This window comes from Alligator mississippiensis, chromosome 13 (assembly GCF_030867095.1).
Source record: "Alligator mississippiensis isolate rAllMis1 chromosome 13, rAllMis1, whole genome shotgun sequence".
NCBI classification, from domain to species: domain Eukaryota; kingdom Metazoa; phylum Chordata; order Crocodylia; family Alligatoridae; genus Alligator; species Alligator mississippiensis.
In genome coordinates, this window is record NC_081836.1 from 20,223,790 (window position 1) to 20,240,497 (window position 16,708).

Consider the following 16,708-nt stretch of genomic DNA (forward strand, 5'->3'; position numbering starts at 1 on the left):
CCTCTCTACCCCTGCAGGAGGTTGGTTGGACTCTGCCTTTGGGGTGGAGGTTGCAGGGCTATGCATCCCCTTGGGGGTGGGCTGGGATCCCATAGTGGGGGCATTTGCCCCCCATAAGGTTCCTGCCCTGCCATTGCTTCACATGGGGGAAGGGAAGGGAAACCAATAAAGAAAACCAAAATATACAGTGGGGCTGGTGAATTTAATAGGGGCAGGGGGCTGAAGCGCAATGGGAGGGCTGTGCTTGGGGAATGTAAGGGAGAAGCTTGCTTGCTTAACCATACAAACACCAAGGCAGAGGGAATAGACCACAGGACTTACCACACAAGGGCAAAAAACATACAGGGAAGGCTGCCGAGGCAGAAGTTAAAGATGGCTGGAACATTGGAGGGGCTTTGTTGAAGATCAGTCCAGGAGCCCCTCAGGCCTGCAGCCAGGCACTCAGCAGCAGAGCAATAGGCAGGAAAAGAAAGCAAGATCAGATGCAGTGAGGCAGCTGTGGGGGAGGACAGGAGCAATCAGTCAAATTAGGGAGTAATCCAGTGCAGTTGTGGTGTTGAGTGGTGTGAGGTGGTGCAGCAGGGAATCTCCCTCTCTTCCGAGACAGGGCAGTAGCAGCTGTTTAGTTCAGCCACTCAGGGTGTACTTCAGGTGAAGTGGAGGTAAAGGCAGGGGGTAGCCTGACAAGGCAGTTGAGTCAGGAAAGACACCTTTAGGCTCTGGCAGTGATGGTGGGGGAGGGGCCCACAGGCAGCAAAGGCTTCCTCTCCAGGCTGTCCCCCAACTGTAGCTTGGCAGTGGGCTGGGTAGCAGGCCAGAATAAGGGTGCAAAAGCTGGGGTGCAGTACAATGCAGTAGACCCCTTCCTGGGGGGGGGGTGGGCAGCAGCATGCAGAGGACCCCTTCCCCCCCATTGCAGGGGGCAGGCAGCAACAACAGTGGTAGCAACCCAAGGCAGGAAAGGATGCAGCTGGCTTACCCCCAAAAGCTCTGAGAACAAGCCAGCAGCTAGCCATAGCCAGAGGCAGGAAGGGGCCTGGCCATCTTTTCCCCAGAACCTCCTGGGACCAAGCTTGCACCAACCAGCAGCAGCAGCCTGGGACAGGAAGGGGCATGGCCAACTTCCTCCCAGAGGCTCCTCCCCCAGAAGCTTGTAAAAGCAAGTAGCCCTGACCTGCTCACCAGGGCAGATTTTTATACTGCTGGGGCCAGCACAGGTACTGGCTCCAGATTCTAGCTACCCCTGGCTGCAGTTCTGGGAAGAGCTGGGCCAGGTCAGTTTGGCTTAAGTGGCACAACTCATCCCACACCAAAGTGCATATTCAGGCACACATGCCAAGGCACAATGCTCCAGCACAAATTTGTGCTGCTGCAAGCACACGTGTCTGCATGTGTGGACACACCTTTTGCCTCTCATATGGGTGCTGACTTGCTACCTAAAGGCCCTCTGATTATATGTTCAGAGACAGGGAGTATATCTTCACTCATCTAAAATAAACCTGTTGTGTTATGCATTTTCTGTAAACTCATACAGGGTTCACAAAATAAAAGTGTTTTAGTTTTATAAAATCAGGTGTTTCAGCTTCTTTCCTATTAAAGAGAACGAAATTAGATAAATATCAGTACTTAAATCTGTTATGTTGCAGCTCCCAGAAAAGGGCTCAGGGTAGCCCATTTGGGGGAGGGTAGAGGGCTATTACAAGGACAATGAAAGGTTTTCCTTTTTTTCATATTTTTAAATGTGAACTTTTTGAAGTCAGGAATACTGTCGTCTTATAGTGTATTTGCGCTAGGCACTGTGCCTTGTGGGTGCTACCGGAAACAGTGATATAAGAGGGCAAGTGATCCTGATAAAATGCCCCATAAGATCATGCTTATAGGGTTGTAATTTTTGTTGATCAAAATAGGCCAGCAGATCTCACATTGAGAACAGGAAGAGAAACAGTACGCAACAAGAATAAGTAAACATTCCTGTAAGAATCTTAACCCCCATCCCCCCCCCAATCCCATGAAATACAAATGTTAACTGTGCAGCTTTAAGTATTATATATTAAACAAGTCCTACTTTTAAAATGAAAAAGTTTCCTTAAAAAAGCGGTGATAATAAAAAGCATGAAAATTGTATAAGCCATCAAATAAAGCAAGAAACACTAAATGTATTATAAATAAGTAAATTATGGCTTTAATAAATTCAAAATATTGCAATATTCAAAATACAAAGTGAATTTTGTCCAATACTGTACACATGATGCTGAAATCTCAGTGCATTTTTACAGCATGCATTTCACCTTCATTTAGTTTGCAACTAAACTAAAAAGTAAGCTTTAGAATAGCTCAAATATTTCATTCAGCAGTTTAAACAGTAAGGTTTGTTTCTTTCATCAGTTGGAAGTGCAGCACCATCATGTACCTTCATTTATAAGCACCCTTGCTCTTGTGCTTATCTACATAAGGATAAACAGTCAAGGTATGCACGAAAAACTGCTAATGTATGAACATGGCATCTCATTACACCTACATCCATCAAGGAGACAGAATGCAGGGGGAAGTGTGACACAGAAGATAGCAGTACCTAAAAAGCAAAAGGTTCATGTGGCCGACACTGTCCACAAGTGGAATCATATCTGTTACAGATATCCCTTTCTCTCACTACAAAATACTTAATAGAAACCAGAACACGAGACCTGCTTGTGTTGTGTTTCCATTTATAATACAGGTCAGAAGTGGGGATTAGATAAGCATGTTTTCACCGCAACCATTCACTAGCACCTGTACACAGATCTCATTGCCTTGCTAATTTCAAGACAGTAGGTCATACCTTCTTTGGATCCACAAGGGAAGGAACAGTGGGTGAAGTTTAGCAGTAGTTAGTTAGGAAAACCAGACTTCTACTGAGTGCCTCTTAGTCAGGTAAAGGACCAAAAGGCTCTATAAAGCAGGGGACATCTAATTTCATTGAACTCTGCAACCATCCTAATACTTTGTCAAGATATCAAGACAAAAAAAAGTCTCAACTCTCTCCAATACACTTCAAAAATCTCAAAGTGAAGGTCGGATTGTGCTGTTTCCTTCTCATTAGGGAAGGGAAGGGAGGAAGGGAAGGGAGGAAGGAAGCTCACTTACTTCAGGATAGTATTTAACTCCCCCTCCCCCAACAACTCCTCCCACCCCACAATGCACCTTTACAAATATATTACCTCAGGAAAGCATGCGACTGGCCAACCATGACTGTGGCTACTCCATGTTTCTGTGGAATTATTATAGCCTTCCAATTATACAGATTAAAGACAGAAAACTGGAGTCCGAAGGGACAATGGGGAGAGAGGTGCACTCCAAGAGGATTCAACTATTTTCTACTTTCTCAGTTTCCTCCTGACAGGATCAACTGTAGTACTTCATTATTTGAGGAACTCTTTGGTTCTCAAGAGCTTGGTTAAATCCACTCATAGTTAAATCTACTCCAATCTGAGCAACTGTATTATACTACATTCCCAGAGTCTATGGAGAAACCACATAGGACAAATATTTCTGTTTCACATGGCTCACCACGTCCATCCTAGTTTTGGAGTCCAACTTTGCTGTATCTGAAGATGTGGTACAGTCACCAGACCAGGACTGCACCTCTGCACTTGAGCTAGGTTCTTCTACTTCTCTCAAAAATCTCTCGTACTTGTCCAGATATAAAGGCCTTTCAGGCAACAGATAGTAGTGTGTTGAACTGGCCTTCTTACCATTTTCAATAATGGGAAGAATACAAGGGACCCGGTTGGCAGATCCCTCACTATTTTGTCTCTGTAGAGCTTTGCTGCTGACATATTTTGGGTCAGGAGCAAAACTCTGTGTGGGGGGCATGACCCCATTGAAGTACGATGGCAGACTTTTAGGGCTTGGTGTACGGGAATTGCTGCATGACAAAGGTTCTCTCGGGGGCACTTTTGGAGGCCTGTCTTCATCACTGTATGCACTAGAAGCAACTTCTGCTGACCACCGCCTATAATCTGGTTTGAGAGCCCTTGGAGGGATAGGAACCCTGGGGGGGACCTCTGGTTTATCATCATCAGAATTTGGAGAAGCCCTATTGAAGTAGCTACATATCCTCATTACAGGCTTATTAAGTGATCCAGCTGGCCCCGAATGAGACCTTCGCAAACGTCGATGCAGCTGCTGCAAGGGAGGACACTGGTTGTGCGTACATCTATTTGGATTAGCTGCAGAGTTGGCATCTTCTGTTGTAGAATGTGCTGAAGTATCAAAATATGCATAATTGATTTGTCCACATCCCCTAAAGCTCCTCCTGCTTGGAGCACTGGATTTAAAGGGAGAAAGCCCATAGTCTTCTAACAACAAGTCGGTGTCAGAGGAAGTCAGGAATTCCACCTCTTTATCAACATCTGGAAAGAGGTCCTTCAAAACAGGTAGTGGAGGTAGTGGCCTGGAGCTGCGGTCACTGGAAGGCGCAAAAGGGAATTGTGCAGGCTCACTTTTCACTGGTGTGTTAGGAGGAGTTTTTTCAGAAACACAGCCCATTGCTACTGACAATTTGCTGAAGCCAGGAAGCAAGTGATCCTCAAGCTTCAAACTCAGCTGCTCGCTTTTTGGACTCGGAGGTGGGCTGAATTTTTGAGACTGGACTCCGATGAAGTTTTCAGCAAAGCAGCAGTTATTCGTGACCCTTTGGTTTGAAATGTTTCCTGAGATAAAAATAAAGTTAGTGTTCTTAGAAGTCTATCAGCAGGCTGACATCTGACAATCTAGACATGTTTCCTCTCTTCACATTAGGAGGCAATAGGGCTCCATGCTGCTTCCATTAACAAAACCATATTACCGTGATCCAAAAAAGGCACCTACACAAACAATGCGTTTGATGATGGGACAAGGGATGGACTATTCATATACAGCTTGTTTTGTCCAACACATCTCACCATTCCCAAGCAAGTTACATACACTAGATCCTCCGAGAGAAGAACTACTAGCACTACCATGCTATTTACCCAAGAACCTCATCGTATCAATATTCCATTCAGGGGAGACTTTTAAAGGAACCTGGACATTAAACTGTAGTTCAAACCAGCCTGATGTTCCACTAAAGATGCTATACCTCACATTTGTAAGTACCGTTTCTGCAGAGGTCTAGCCCTGCCAATAGGTCATGGTAAACATCTATCATGCTTTTAAATAAGAAAAAAAATCTGGTATCTGTCATGCATCCAAGAATACTTTGTTTAAAAAATAGTTTAAGATTATAGGGAAAAGGAGTGAGAATTTTGTAAGAACAGGGCAGACTAGTGATATGAGTCTTTGCTGCCACCTTGTTATTTGAGAGATTTTCTTCAAAGCTATTTACAGTTAGTAATTTAAACCCACAGATATAAAAACTTCATTGCACATACCAGCAGATGGCAGTTGTTGCTCAATGGAAGGATTCAGATTATATGCTACTGCAATAGGGTCCATGCTAAAGAAAGTACTGAAGAAAAAAAAAAGGGGGGTGGGGGGAGATTTAGTAATTTAGTAGTTAAAAGCACCAATAGTGCTATTACACCCGCTTTTTCACAATCCTGGGTTGAATTTTCCAAACCCAGTGCTTAAGCTTGGACGATATTTCTCCCCTCCCCCCTTACTTACTTTTCAAATTCACTGTGGCCACTCCAGCAGGTTTTCAGATTCCCAAGGCCTTGACCATCATGGAGAAATCCAGTCTTTAATGGGATTTGCATCTTCTGAGCAGCAACTCCTGCTGTTGACATGGTCCAGTGTTCTGTAATGTTTCCAACCTCTAGAAGTCAACAGTTCTTGCCAGGTACCCTGAAGCTCTCACTCCCTTCTGAAAAGACAATGTCATAAGTGCTACAAGATGAACTCCATGGATTTCTCTCATTTTAAGTGCCACAGTCTCAGAACTGTAGTGACTCATGACCCAAACCTGTCATTTTGGAAAGGTCTCCCACCTCAGGTATTTAGCATTCTGGTTCTGCCAACCCAAACAACCCAAAGTAAGTTCTGTAATAGAGTACATTCATGAGAAAACTTCAAACCAAGGATCTTCAATGAAACTAGTGATAAATAGAGATATTGTGCCAGCTAATCCAGACCTTGAACATAGACTGACAGTTACTCAGACAAATCCAGTATGCCAAAATATACAAGTTTCCATATACCTTTGTATTAAACAAACCTTACTCAGTTCAGATATGATAAGGTGTCCTTTTACTGAGAGCTGTAATGTAAAATGCAGCCAAAACACAACAGCCTCACTTTGAAAGAATGACTCCTTGAGATTACATTTAGACCGAGTACATAATGCTTATTTAAGCTTATAAAAGTTTGATCAGTTAAAAAGTAACTTGCTGACAGGATTATATTAAGGTTGAATTCATTGCTTGGTGTCAGCTACTCAAAATAAAATTCATTTAAAATAAATCAATTTTTTTCCCCCAAAGCAGTCTCAACCTATTGACTTGAAAGAATTGCCAGTTAAGTCACCTTGTTCTACAAAAGCTTGTTTTGCATGTGTGAACAAAAAAGTTTAAAATTAGCCTATTCACAATGGGAAAAAGATGTTTCAGAAGCCAACTAAAATTTGACTAGAAGCTGTAGTTTAAGTGATATGCTGCCCGAGAGAGTTTTACTTGTATAAAAACGCAAAATAAATATCGAGAAAAGAAAAAAAAACCCAAACAAAAAACAACTCAAACGCTTAGTGGAATAAAACTGAAGAGGGTTAAAAACAAAAGGACGGGACAACATCCATTTACTCATATGGAAACTTGGACAGACATATGCCCTCAAATCACTCTGAAACCAACTTCTAATATGCTCCAGGGTATATGGCTTATTACTAGGCCTGTGTGCAGTGGATAGTATTAGGATTCAGCCAATTCAGGGGACAGTTATACAATTCAGTGATTTGAATCACTGTCCCGAATCGATTTGACTAAATCCAACTTAGAGATTTGGCTGCTGCTGAATTGGCCGAATTTCCAAGTCACACAGGCCCCATCCCCTGACTGCTCTCAATGGCTGTCCCACCTGCCCCAGTTCCTGGCTCTTTGAAAAAAAGCCTGCATTCACCAGCTCCTGCCAGGCAGGGGGGCAATCCCTGCTGCCCCACACCACATGGGGGCTCTGTCACAAGCTCCCTGACCCCGTTCACTGTCCTAGCCCCCTCATGGCTGCACCACCTGGCCCACCTCCTGGTCCTTTAAAAAGGAAAAAAAAAACCAAAACAAGGGCTGGGAGCAGGGGTGGAGGGGGGGGGGGGGGGGGGGGGGGGGGAAGTGGCGCTGGGGAGCTGGCAGAGGATGGGGCCTGGCAGGGATCCTCCCAGTCTCTTCCCCTCTCCTCCAGCCTCCCCTCCCCCACCCCCTACTTACCAGCTTGGATAATAATAATATAATAATAATAATAATGAGTCCAGCTCCCTGCTGCAGCAGGCAGGGACTGCCCAAAATCACTGAAGCTCTCCAAATCGATTTGGAGAGATTCAAATTAATTCTGACCTTTTAATTGGTCCCCTGATTTGATTTGGAGATTTGGCCACCGAATCGAAATTAGCACCCAAAGCTTTGTACAGCACTACTAACTACTACTACTACTACCACCACCGCCTGAAAAGAGTAGCAGTCTGCTTTCTTAAAGAAGGGAGACATTCACTGGACACAGCTTGTAACAGAAGTTACTTGAAAAAAAATCCAACCAAACAAAAAGATTCTCTTCAAAGGGGGAAAAGGCAACCCGGACTAGGCTTTTCATGCCAAGATCTGCTCCCATACACTAAATGCACAGAACTCAAAAGGATTTTCTATTCCCCTTTCTCCAGCACTTCAGTATTCTATATTATAGAAAGCACTTCCAAGAAGAAGCCAATTTGCAGTCAAGAGAAACTGCTCAGAGCCATGTCCTTCACCTCCTGTCCCCAATTATGGGAATCCCTATACTACAGTTGAGTACAGACCCGTGTTGCAGACAAGGCTGGGAACCAAGTCCCAATTTTTAACTTACAGTCCAACACCAACTTTTGCTGTTGTCTGTAGAGAAGTCACTTGTTCCAGTTTCCTAAACTAGGACATATACGTTAATTTCCTGGCACAGATATTTAGTGCCCGAGACTTTGACACTGCATATATCCTTTAGGAAACCTAACAGCATAAGAAAGCATTATGGAGTTCTAAATCACGAATATTTATGCTCATTCTTCCTTATCTAAATGACTGGGACTCAAGGAGTTACCTTGAGTTCTTCCTGAATGGTTAACAATTAGTTTTGCTGAAAATGTGCAAGACCCACATCAAGCCATTTTTCCTAACAGAACTGAAGAACCATCTTGAAAGAACATCTATTTCACCTATCATATCACAACACAGACTACATACCCTTCTTTTACAGTTTAAGAAGTTTAGGTTTAACAGCACAAATCAGGATTTAATCTAATCTTTTACTCAATTAATCCCCGAAAAATTCAGGTAAGACTTTCACCAATAACAAGCTCTACAGAAATTCTATATAAAAAAAGCAATTTTTTAAAATTATTTCATTACTTCCAGTAGCTAGGGGTGCACTGATAAGAAATTTTTGGGGCTGCTACCGATAGCCAATTTTTAAGGAGGCATATTGGCCGATACCAATCCAATTTCTGATACTAGCACGGCAGCTTGGAGAGCTGCGTGCGGCTAGTAAGTCTGTTGTGGTGGAAAGGGAGGGGGAAGGAAGGGACATGGGGGAAGATGAAGGCCCCCCCCACACCGAGGGAGAAGTGGGGCTGGGGCAAGTGCTGCTCAGCTGGGGCAGGTGAAAATGTGTGGGACAGAGCCACAGCTCATCCAGGAGGCATGTGTGGGTGGGGGGGGTGGCTCCTGCCACTCATCCAGGAGTCGCTTGTTCAGTGCTCGCCCACTCATTTGATGGCTCCTACTGCTCATCTGTGAGGGCATGGGAGGAGGGTATGCCCAGATCTGTGCGGGGCGGGACAGGGCAGGCTGGAAAGAGCCCTGGCACAGCCCCAGCCCGCCCCACACAGATCCAGGGGCACCCCAATGCCATCCTGGATGAGCAATGGGAGCACCGGCAGGAGTCACAGGATGAGCGGGAGAGCACCAAATGAGTGGCTCCTGGATGAGTAGTGCGCAGCAGCAGAAGCCATCCCCCTGCCCCTCCCTGTGGCCCCTGTACAAGCTGCGACTCTGTCCCATACTGCCCCCCACCCCCAGGCTGGGCAGCGCTTGCCCCAGACCCTGCTCCACTCCTTCCCTCACCACACGGGCCTTGATCTGCCCCCCCCCTCCCACAACAGATTTACCAGCTGCACACAGCTCTCCAAGCTGCCTTCCTCGCTGCTTCCATGCCACCGTGGCTGCGTGCATGCACGGGCCATTTATCAGCCAAATCAGGCTGACTGCCAATGCAGACAATTTTCTTTATATCAATGCTGATCCAATAAGACCAATGCATCAGTGTACATCTACCAGTAGCTGATAAGAAGAAAATGGGGCAGACTATCCACAATTTCAGTGCCCTTTCATTCTTTCAGATGTACAAGAGAAAAACTGAGGTCTCTGAACTTTAAGCAACACTATAGAAGAGGGACACTAATCTGGGAACAACATTTCAGCATAACCATTTAAACATCCAAGAAGAAAGCACACTATTCATATCAGTTTACACCAGACAGTTCAGACTACTTGGCCAAGTACAACCAGTAAAAAAACCAAGCAACTCCAAGGTAGAATCAATTCAATCTAGGCAGCTTCTTCTAAGCTGCACAGGTTGAATCAACAGTCTACCGAACTAACTTCAGTTTTCAAACGGGAAAGGCAGGAGGCGGCCTGCACTACCCAGGCCAGTAGGCAGGGGCTGCTAGAGCACATCTCCCAGCCTGCCGGCCATTGCCAGCCCAGCCAAGTGTCCCCTGCCTGTGCAGCCCCTAGCAGGGGCTTCCCCTCCACCCAGACCCAGGTGGCCTCAGGGAATTGAGGGGAATTCTTCCTCTCCAGAACCCCAGAGCTGCTTGCCTTAGCCCCCAACTCTCAGGGAGTGGAGGAAAATTCTACCAATCCCCTGCACTTGTTTTGCCTCAGACTTGCAGCAGCTGAGGCAAAGCTGGCTAAAGAGGAGCGGAATTTCTCTCCACTCTGAGGCTATCTGAGACTCACAGGGGCTACCTGAGACTCACAGGGGCTAAAGCAAGCAGCTCTGGGGTTCAGGAGAAAAATTCACTCAGCTCCCTGGGGCTGTTGGACCCAGGGCTGGGGTGGGGGAGTCCCTGTTAGCTTCCTGTTAGCTGAAGCTATATCACAATTTTAAATTTGCACTTGCTGTCTTGAGGGGACAAGTAAGTGCTCAATTTACACAAGCAGCAAGCATTAGAAAATGGCTTAATTGTTGCAGCTAGGTACAAAGGCATAGACACTGTTCCATTCACCCCAGGCTCTCTCCTCACTGTGCATATGAACTGGGGCAAAACTGAAAGGCCATATCTGTTGCAAAATACCAGACAAGACAAAAAAGAGGAGTCAGGAAGGGACTGGCATTTAAATAAGTTAAAAGAGATTGTGCAGGGCAGAGTGCCTGCTTTGATTACATGCTGGACCCCATGTGGAGTCCTAGAGGCCACCTTTCCTCTGCCCTATGCCCAGAACACTCTTAACATTCAATCAGTGTGCCCACCTTCAAGCTGCCATTCAAGTCCCAGCATTTAGAGCCACTTGTACCATAATTACCTGCTCCAAAAACCCTTGGATATCCCTAGTCCAGTTCAAGATGCACCTAACAGTGACAGGCTCTAGAAAGAGAAGAGCAATCAAGGAAGAGCAATCACCTAGCAGGCTTCCAAATTTATTTTATTGTATTATGTATTTATTTTAAAGAGACAGAAAACATTTGTGTTCATAAAGCCTGCTCATTTCTAACAACTGTCTCTTTGTGGAGTCATAGCAGGTGACCTGCCTCTCAGTTTCAGTGGAGAATTGTGAATGGGCTGTGTTATGAAACCATCCCCACTTCCTACATGCTTGAAGAGGGAGTAGGAGGGGAAGCACAGAGGGCAATACAACTGCATGTTTTCCTTTACTGAAATGCCAACACTTTACAGTTTTTGCTGCTATTTTAGATCACATGTAGAAAGCCATTCAGTCTGGAAAGCTGGAATCCTGCAATGAGCAAACTCTGAGGGAGCATAACAGAGAAGTACAAACTCTTCATTTTTGACTGTCTAGTCTTACCAAAGCCAACTTAAGGAATGGGTGTGGAGGGGAGACAAGATTTTCAGAGAATTCACTTTGCTAATTTGCAACCCAAGTTTCAAAGCAACTAGGTCTCACCTACTTTTCTAGGTTTAGAAAAAACACTAGAATGCCATTAAGTTCCAACTGCTTAAGCTACTAGAATATTCTGTTACAGTTGATAAACTCCTCTTAAAAAAGCCAAAGCGGACAAACAAATCCTACAATGAACTTACTTTTCTTTCCTACTCATTTGCACAATTTAGTTACTCACAGTAGACTCACAAGTCACAGTGCTGCCTGACCTAGTTATGCATGGATTAAGGTGACTGGAAAGACAGAAGACTCTGAGCACTTCCTAAAGATGTTATAATTCAGCTTCTTGTTCAGTTGCACAAATTAAGTGACTGAAGCTTAGTTTTGTCCTAAGCCACAGCAATGTGAATGAGTGGGCTTGTCAAAACTTCTGAATTAGCTCCTGTTCTTCAGTAGGATGACATTGGTTGGAAAAGAATCAAGTTTAGCAGCATGCTTGCTTCATTATAAAACTAGAATAATTGTGAATTGGTACTTGTTATAACAGTGCAAAGAAGCTTTTTTCTATCACCAGTATCTTCACATTTGAATCACTAGGCAGAAATGATAAGATGGATCTGTTTAAACTAACAGCCAACTGGTTGCTGGAATAATTATTTGCTTTTCATGTGACCCTGACATTCAAATGTGAATGACTTTTCATTTTTCTAATTCAGACTATGTTGTTGTGATCATGTAGAAAGTCTTACCAGCTTTCCCCTCCCCTCCTCAGAACCTACGGAACTTTTAATAGAATGTATATGACTGTCACTCCCATAAAACTCAAATGTTTGGGTAGGCATAGCAGGACAAATCATACCTTCAATATTTGCCACAGGATGGCAATTTGCTGTGAACTGCCTGCAGTCACCTGGATAAGGATTACAACACAAGCACCTTGTGCTGCTACATTCTGAGGAGATAATTGTTCCAACTTTTTCATGTGCTACAGAATATAAGCAAGTGACTTCTAACTACCTGCACATTCTTAGAAGGAAAAAAAAAAAATGTCCACCTTAGAGCAGAAACTTCATCTTGGTCACCTTGCCAGTTGTTATCAGTAACAAATCTCAGATGCTATTCACAGGAGGAAGGGCACATTTTTGCCATGTAAAGTCACCCAGGTTTCCCTAGATGCTCCTTATTTGACAACATGATACAATTTCCTCCTATAATAACCTTTTAAAAAGGTGATTTATTTTTATATGGAATAAAAGCCGAACAACTCTGCTGCTTTTAATATTTAGCAGTTTCAGATCCTCACTAGGATGAAAATCCTTGTTAGGCTTTAGAAAGCTAAATGCTGTTAATGTACTTCCTGGAACTCATGCAGCCCTGTAATTAGCCTTGGACAGTCTAGTTTTTCTAGAAGCCATTACATAATTTTATGAGATGCTTTGGCTTTTGTTACCAGCTAAGTGCCAGGTAACTGATAAAAAGCACTGTTGGTTTAAATATATATATTTTTAAATACAGTGTACCTTACTATGCGCGTCTTGGTCAGCATTTTAAAGAGCAAGATAGCTCCAGGTCTTAAGTTACAAGTTAAATCAGGCATGTAATCACAGGTGATCAAAGATGAGGGAGTCTAGCCTTTCACTAGGGTTTTTTTGTCTTTTTTCCCCCCCAATTGTGGCTATAGTATACTGCAAGATTATCATATCAGTGAAGCACAGGAGATAAACCTTGGAGAAGAACAACCCCCCCTCCCCCCCAAATGTCACTTGCTAACCCAGAACAGACTCTGCTGCTATCAGCTATAAAAAGTGTTATGGAAGAGCTATGCTTCAGGGATAGGTGAAAAGAGCAGCTCAGTGCACATGGAGAAGAGGACTGCTCAAAGCACAAGAACAGTAAATAGCATGACAAACCTGAATGAAAATCTAGGTAAGCAGAAATTTAAGCAGTTGAGATCTGCAGAACCTTGAATAGAAGAGCCAAAAGCTAAGCATGAAGAAAACCCCAATAACCTAGAATAGGCAAACAGAATAGAATGGTGGGAGATCAAGCAGGGGGAGTAAGGACACCTTGCCACTCCACATACAGAGGATCCAAGCATGATAAAAACTAGGCAGCCATTATGGCACCATATGTAGTATGACAGCAAGGGGGAAGAGGGAAAGGGTGCAAAAAAACCTGCAAATTGAAGACCAATCAAGTGATTAAGTGGCAAGACAGTTGTTCTGCCACACTCAAGACCTAGAACCATATACTGAAAATACTACTGTGGATGTAGCCAGCATCTGTATTTTAAAAGCTTCTATCCAAACACCACCAAGTAGCTACATTACATATAGGCTGCATATTACTGTACTAGAACATTCAGAGTTTAGAACTTCCCACCTCTACACTGTCTCCTGTGATGAGTGTAATGAAAGCCCAAGTAATGAAAGCCCACTGGAGGATCTGAATATTAAGAGGTAACTAGCAAGAAGAAGTTGGGCCTAGATTGTTCTTCCTTCACAATGCACAACATCTCCACAGGTTCTTAAAATTATATTGCTTATTTACCACACAAGAAAAGAGATAGTCTTTTCTGCGGTAACGTGGATTAGGAATAATTACATCACACAATAGAACAGCCTTCAACAGTTGGGGGGAGTGGGGAGATTAGGGAGAAAGTTTTGTTTATTTCACCTGTTACAGCCACAAAGAACTTTTAACTTCCAAGCTCCAGTCAGCATTCAGAACAATAGCCATCTCCAAAAGGAATCACAACACCCCTACCAATTATGGAGGGCCATCCTACAGACACCCAGCCAAGCCTTGCTCTCCTGCCTTTGTATGCCCAGAAATTCTTCGATATAAATCAGGAAGATTGCAAAGTATCAGTCGGAAAGGCTGGACTCAAAGGTAAAAACATGCAGAGACAGATACTAGGATCCTGCAGCCTCTGCCCACTATGCTAAAAGACCCAACAGGAACAAAACTGCTGGTCACGCTTGGCTTATTCCACCCTGGCTCTGCCCAGTCGGGCACGGAACAGCGGGGCCGATGCCAGCGAAAGCTGAGGAGCGACACAACCGGGGCCAGCCATCTCGAGGGCCGCCCTGCCCCCAGTTCTGCAGGCAGGGACCCTGCCGGGCCCGCTCGCGGCCTGCAGGGAGCCGGGTCCTGGAACTGGGGCACGCGTCGAGCCGCTGTCCGGGGCCTTGCTGGGCAGCGACACCGAGTCAGTCACGTAGCTGCGCCGCCCGCGCGCCTTAGGGCCGACAGCTCCAGGCAGCCGTGCGGGCAGGGTCACGGTGAACTGCACCGAAATCAAGCTTTACAGCCGGCGCCGGCCCCTGCGGAGGCCAGGGAGGGTGGAGGAGCTCTGGACAGAGGCCGCAGGCCCAGCCCAGAGGAAGAAGTGCGGCCGCCACCGGGCAGGATCCACTGCCCGAGGAAGCGGGACCGCGCCGGGGGCAGCATGAGGGCCCTGGCTCTCGCGCACGGGGCCTGACCACACGTGCCGGGCTCCGCGCTGCCCCTTGCCCGGGCCCGGGGTGGGGGGTCTCTCCCGGGGCTGCGGGTGCCAGAGCGGAGCCGAGTGCTGCCCAGCCCCGCTGCCATGGCGACCGCCAGGCGGGTGCGCCGCCAGCACCCGGCAGCTAACACTCACCGGCACTATGGCGCCGTCGCTCCGCATGACCCTGCCCGGCTCTGGACGCTCCGCGCATGCGCCGGAAATCTAAACGCCACACGCCCGATTCTATTTCGCGGCGCCCGGTTGCAGCCGCATTTATGTGGGCGGAGGGGGCCGGGCAGGGAGGCCCGCCTCTTGGCCTGCGCACCACAGAGAAATCCTTAAAGGGGCAACACCCGGTCTAGTCCACCTAGTAGTCGCGTGATAGCCCGCGGACGCCGAGGCAGCACGTAGGGCGCTAGTGGGCGAGGCAGCGGCAGCCCAGCTGGCCCGGTGTTGCCTGCCTCACGGTGATGCCCGCCGCAGTCTGCAAGGCAGGCACTTTCTCTCCTACAGGTTCGCATAAGGCGTAGCACAGAGCAGCGTCTTAGGCCCTCACTCCACGCAACTAACAGCGCAGTTCCGGGCGCTGCCTGCGATTACTGCAAGAAAGCCGGGTTAGGAGTAGTGGGACAGTTTCGAAGACACGGAGCATCCCGAAAGAGCCCCCTCCGCTCCGCCAGCAGGTGGAGAACTAGTGTCTTTCCACACGGGCACGTCCTGAGGGTGAGGAGAAAAGAGAGAAAGGAAGAAGACGAGCAGACTTAACAAAAGGCCTGGAGCCTCTGAGAAGGTCAGGTCCTCGTGGGAAGATTTAGGTCTAGGCATCAAGGTACAGTCTTCGCAGAGACCTTCACTTTAAATAGCTAAAATAGATACAGTAGCACATGAGCATAACCAGGAAAATGGACAGAGCCGCAAGAACCAAGTAGAGCAGTGTTTTTCTCAAACTTTCAAGTAGCAAGTACCCCCTAACTTCTGAAACTTTTAAGAAGTACCCCAACAATTTTCCAGGAGAATTTAAATTTACAGACTAATGTATGCCATATGTTGGAAGAAGGGCTGTGTATATAAGGCCATGATATGACAGACATCTGATCTGGTGTGGGTAGGGTTGCCACCTTTTACACCAGGGTGCACAACTCAAATAAGTACCTGGGCTAAAGGTGATGTTGGCCAAAGCTAGGAGGGCTGAACCAGCCAAATTATTACTGAGGAATTTAAAGCACCGCACACCAAATTTGTTGCCATTGTTTTGAAAGGAAAAGGGCAAAAGGGTGTTGGGGTACCCATGTACCCCCCTGCCTGTGTCTCACATACCCCCAGGGGTACATATACCACAGGTTGAGAAACTATGAAGTAGAGGATTTCTAACATAAACATTCTCTCCTCTCTCTTTTTTCCTTCTCTGAGAAATTGGCCATTGGCTTTTCGAAGGGGAAACAGTACGTTATTTTTTTCCAGCAGGTGTTTGTTTATTGAAGAAGAGCCTGAATCTAGTTCATTGCTTGTTTGACTTTCATCTAGCCAAGTAAAGTAGCTGGCCAAGCAGGCTGGCTCAGGAAGGCCTGCACGGTAAGGGAATGTTCCATGCAGCCCAGGGAACAGCAGCCTCCTTGCTCCATTTGGAGGACCCTTTCCAGTTGCACCTATTTGGGGTGCCCTCACATTTCCTGGCTGCCTGTTGACACTAATGTAGACAGTGAGAGAGACCTGCTCTATCTGCTAGCAGGCTACATGCTAATCAGTGGTATGTTGGGAGAGGCAGGGATTTTTAAGAAAACACCTGATCTGAGCTTGTTTTGGGGAATGCAATTGTAGTCAGCTGCCTTCAATAACTGCTAATGCCCTGAGATCTGTTCCCAAGAGAAATGTTACCACAGCTTTTTCTGAATGTAAAAATTGAAAATATTAAAGTTTCTAAAATTATTTTATGTTGAGCAATAATGCTTTTCCATTTTAATAGCTC

At 45.9% G+C, this 16,708-nt stretch overlaps 1 protein-coding gene across 2 annotated transcripts; it reads right to left on the reverse strand.

The window, feature by feature from the left end:
- Positions 1-2,157: 2,157 nt before the first annotated feature.
- On the reverse strand, positions 2,158-15,002 carry ERRFI1 (ERBB receptor feedback inhibitor 1). 2 transcript variants are annotated; one of them, XM_006275725.4, is made up of 4 exons: positions 14,896-15,002; positions 5,626-5,824; positions 5,391-5,467; positions 2,158-4,691 (listed from the first exon to the last, which is right to left on the reverse strand). In XM_006275725.4, exons 2-4 carry the CDS (start codon positions 5,745-5,747, stop codon positions 3,499-3,501), a joined length of 1,392 nt encoding a protein of 463 aa, XP_006275787.1. In that variant the 5' UTR covers positions 5,748-5,824; positions 14,896-15,002; the 3' UTR covers positions 2,158-3,498. The 2 variants fall into 2 exon arrangements, with proteins under 2 accessions (XP_006275787.1, XP_019336550.1); XM_019481005.2 differs by lacking the exon at positions 14,896-15,002 and adding an exon at positions 13,929-14,356.
- Positions 15,003-16,708: the final 1,706 nt, after the last annotated feature.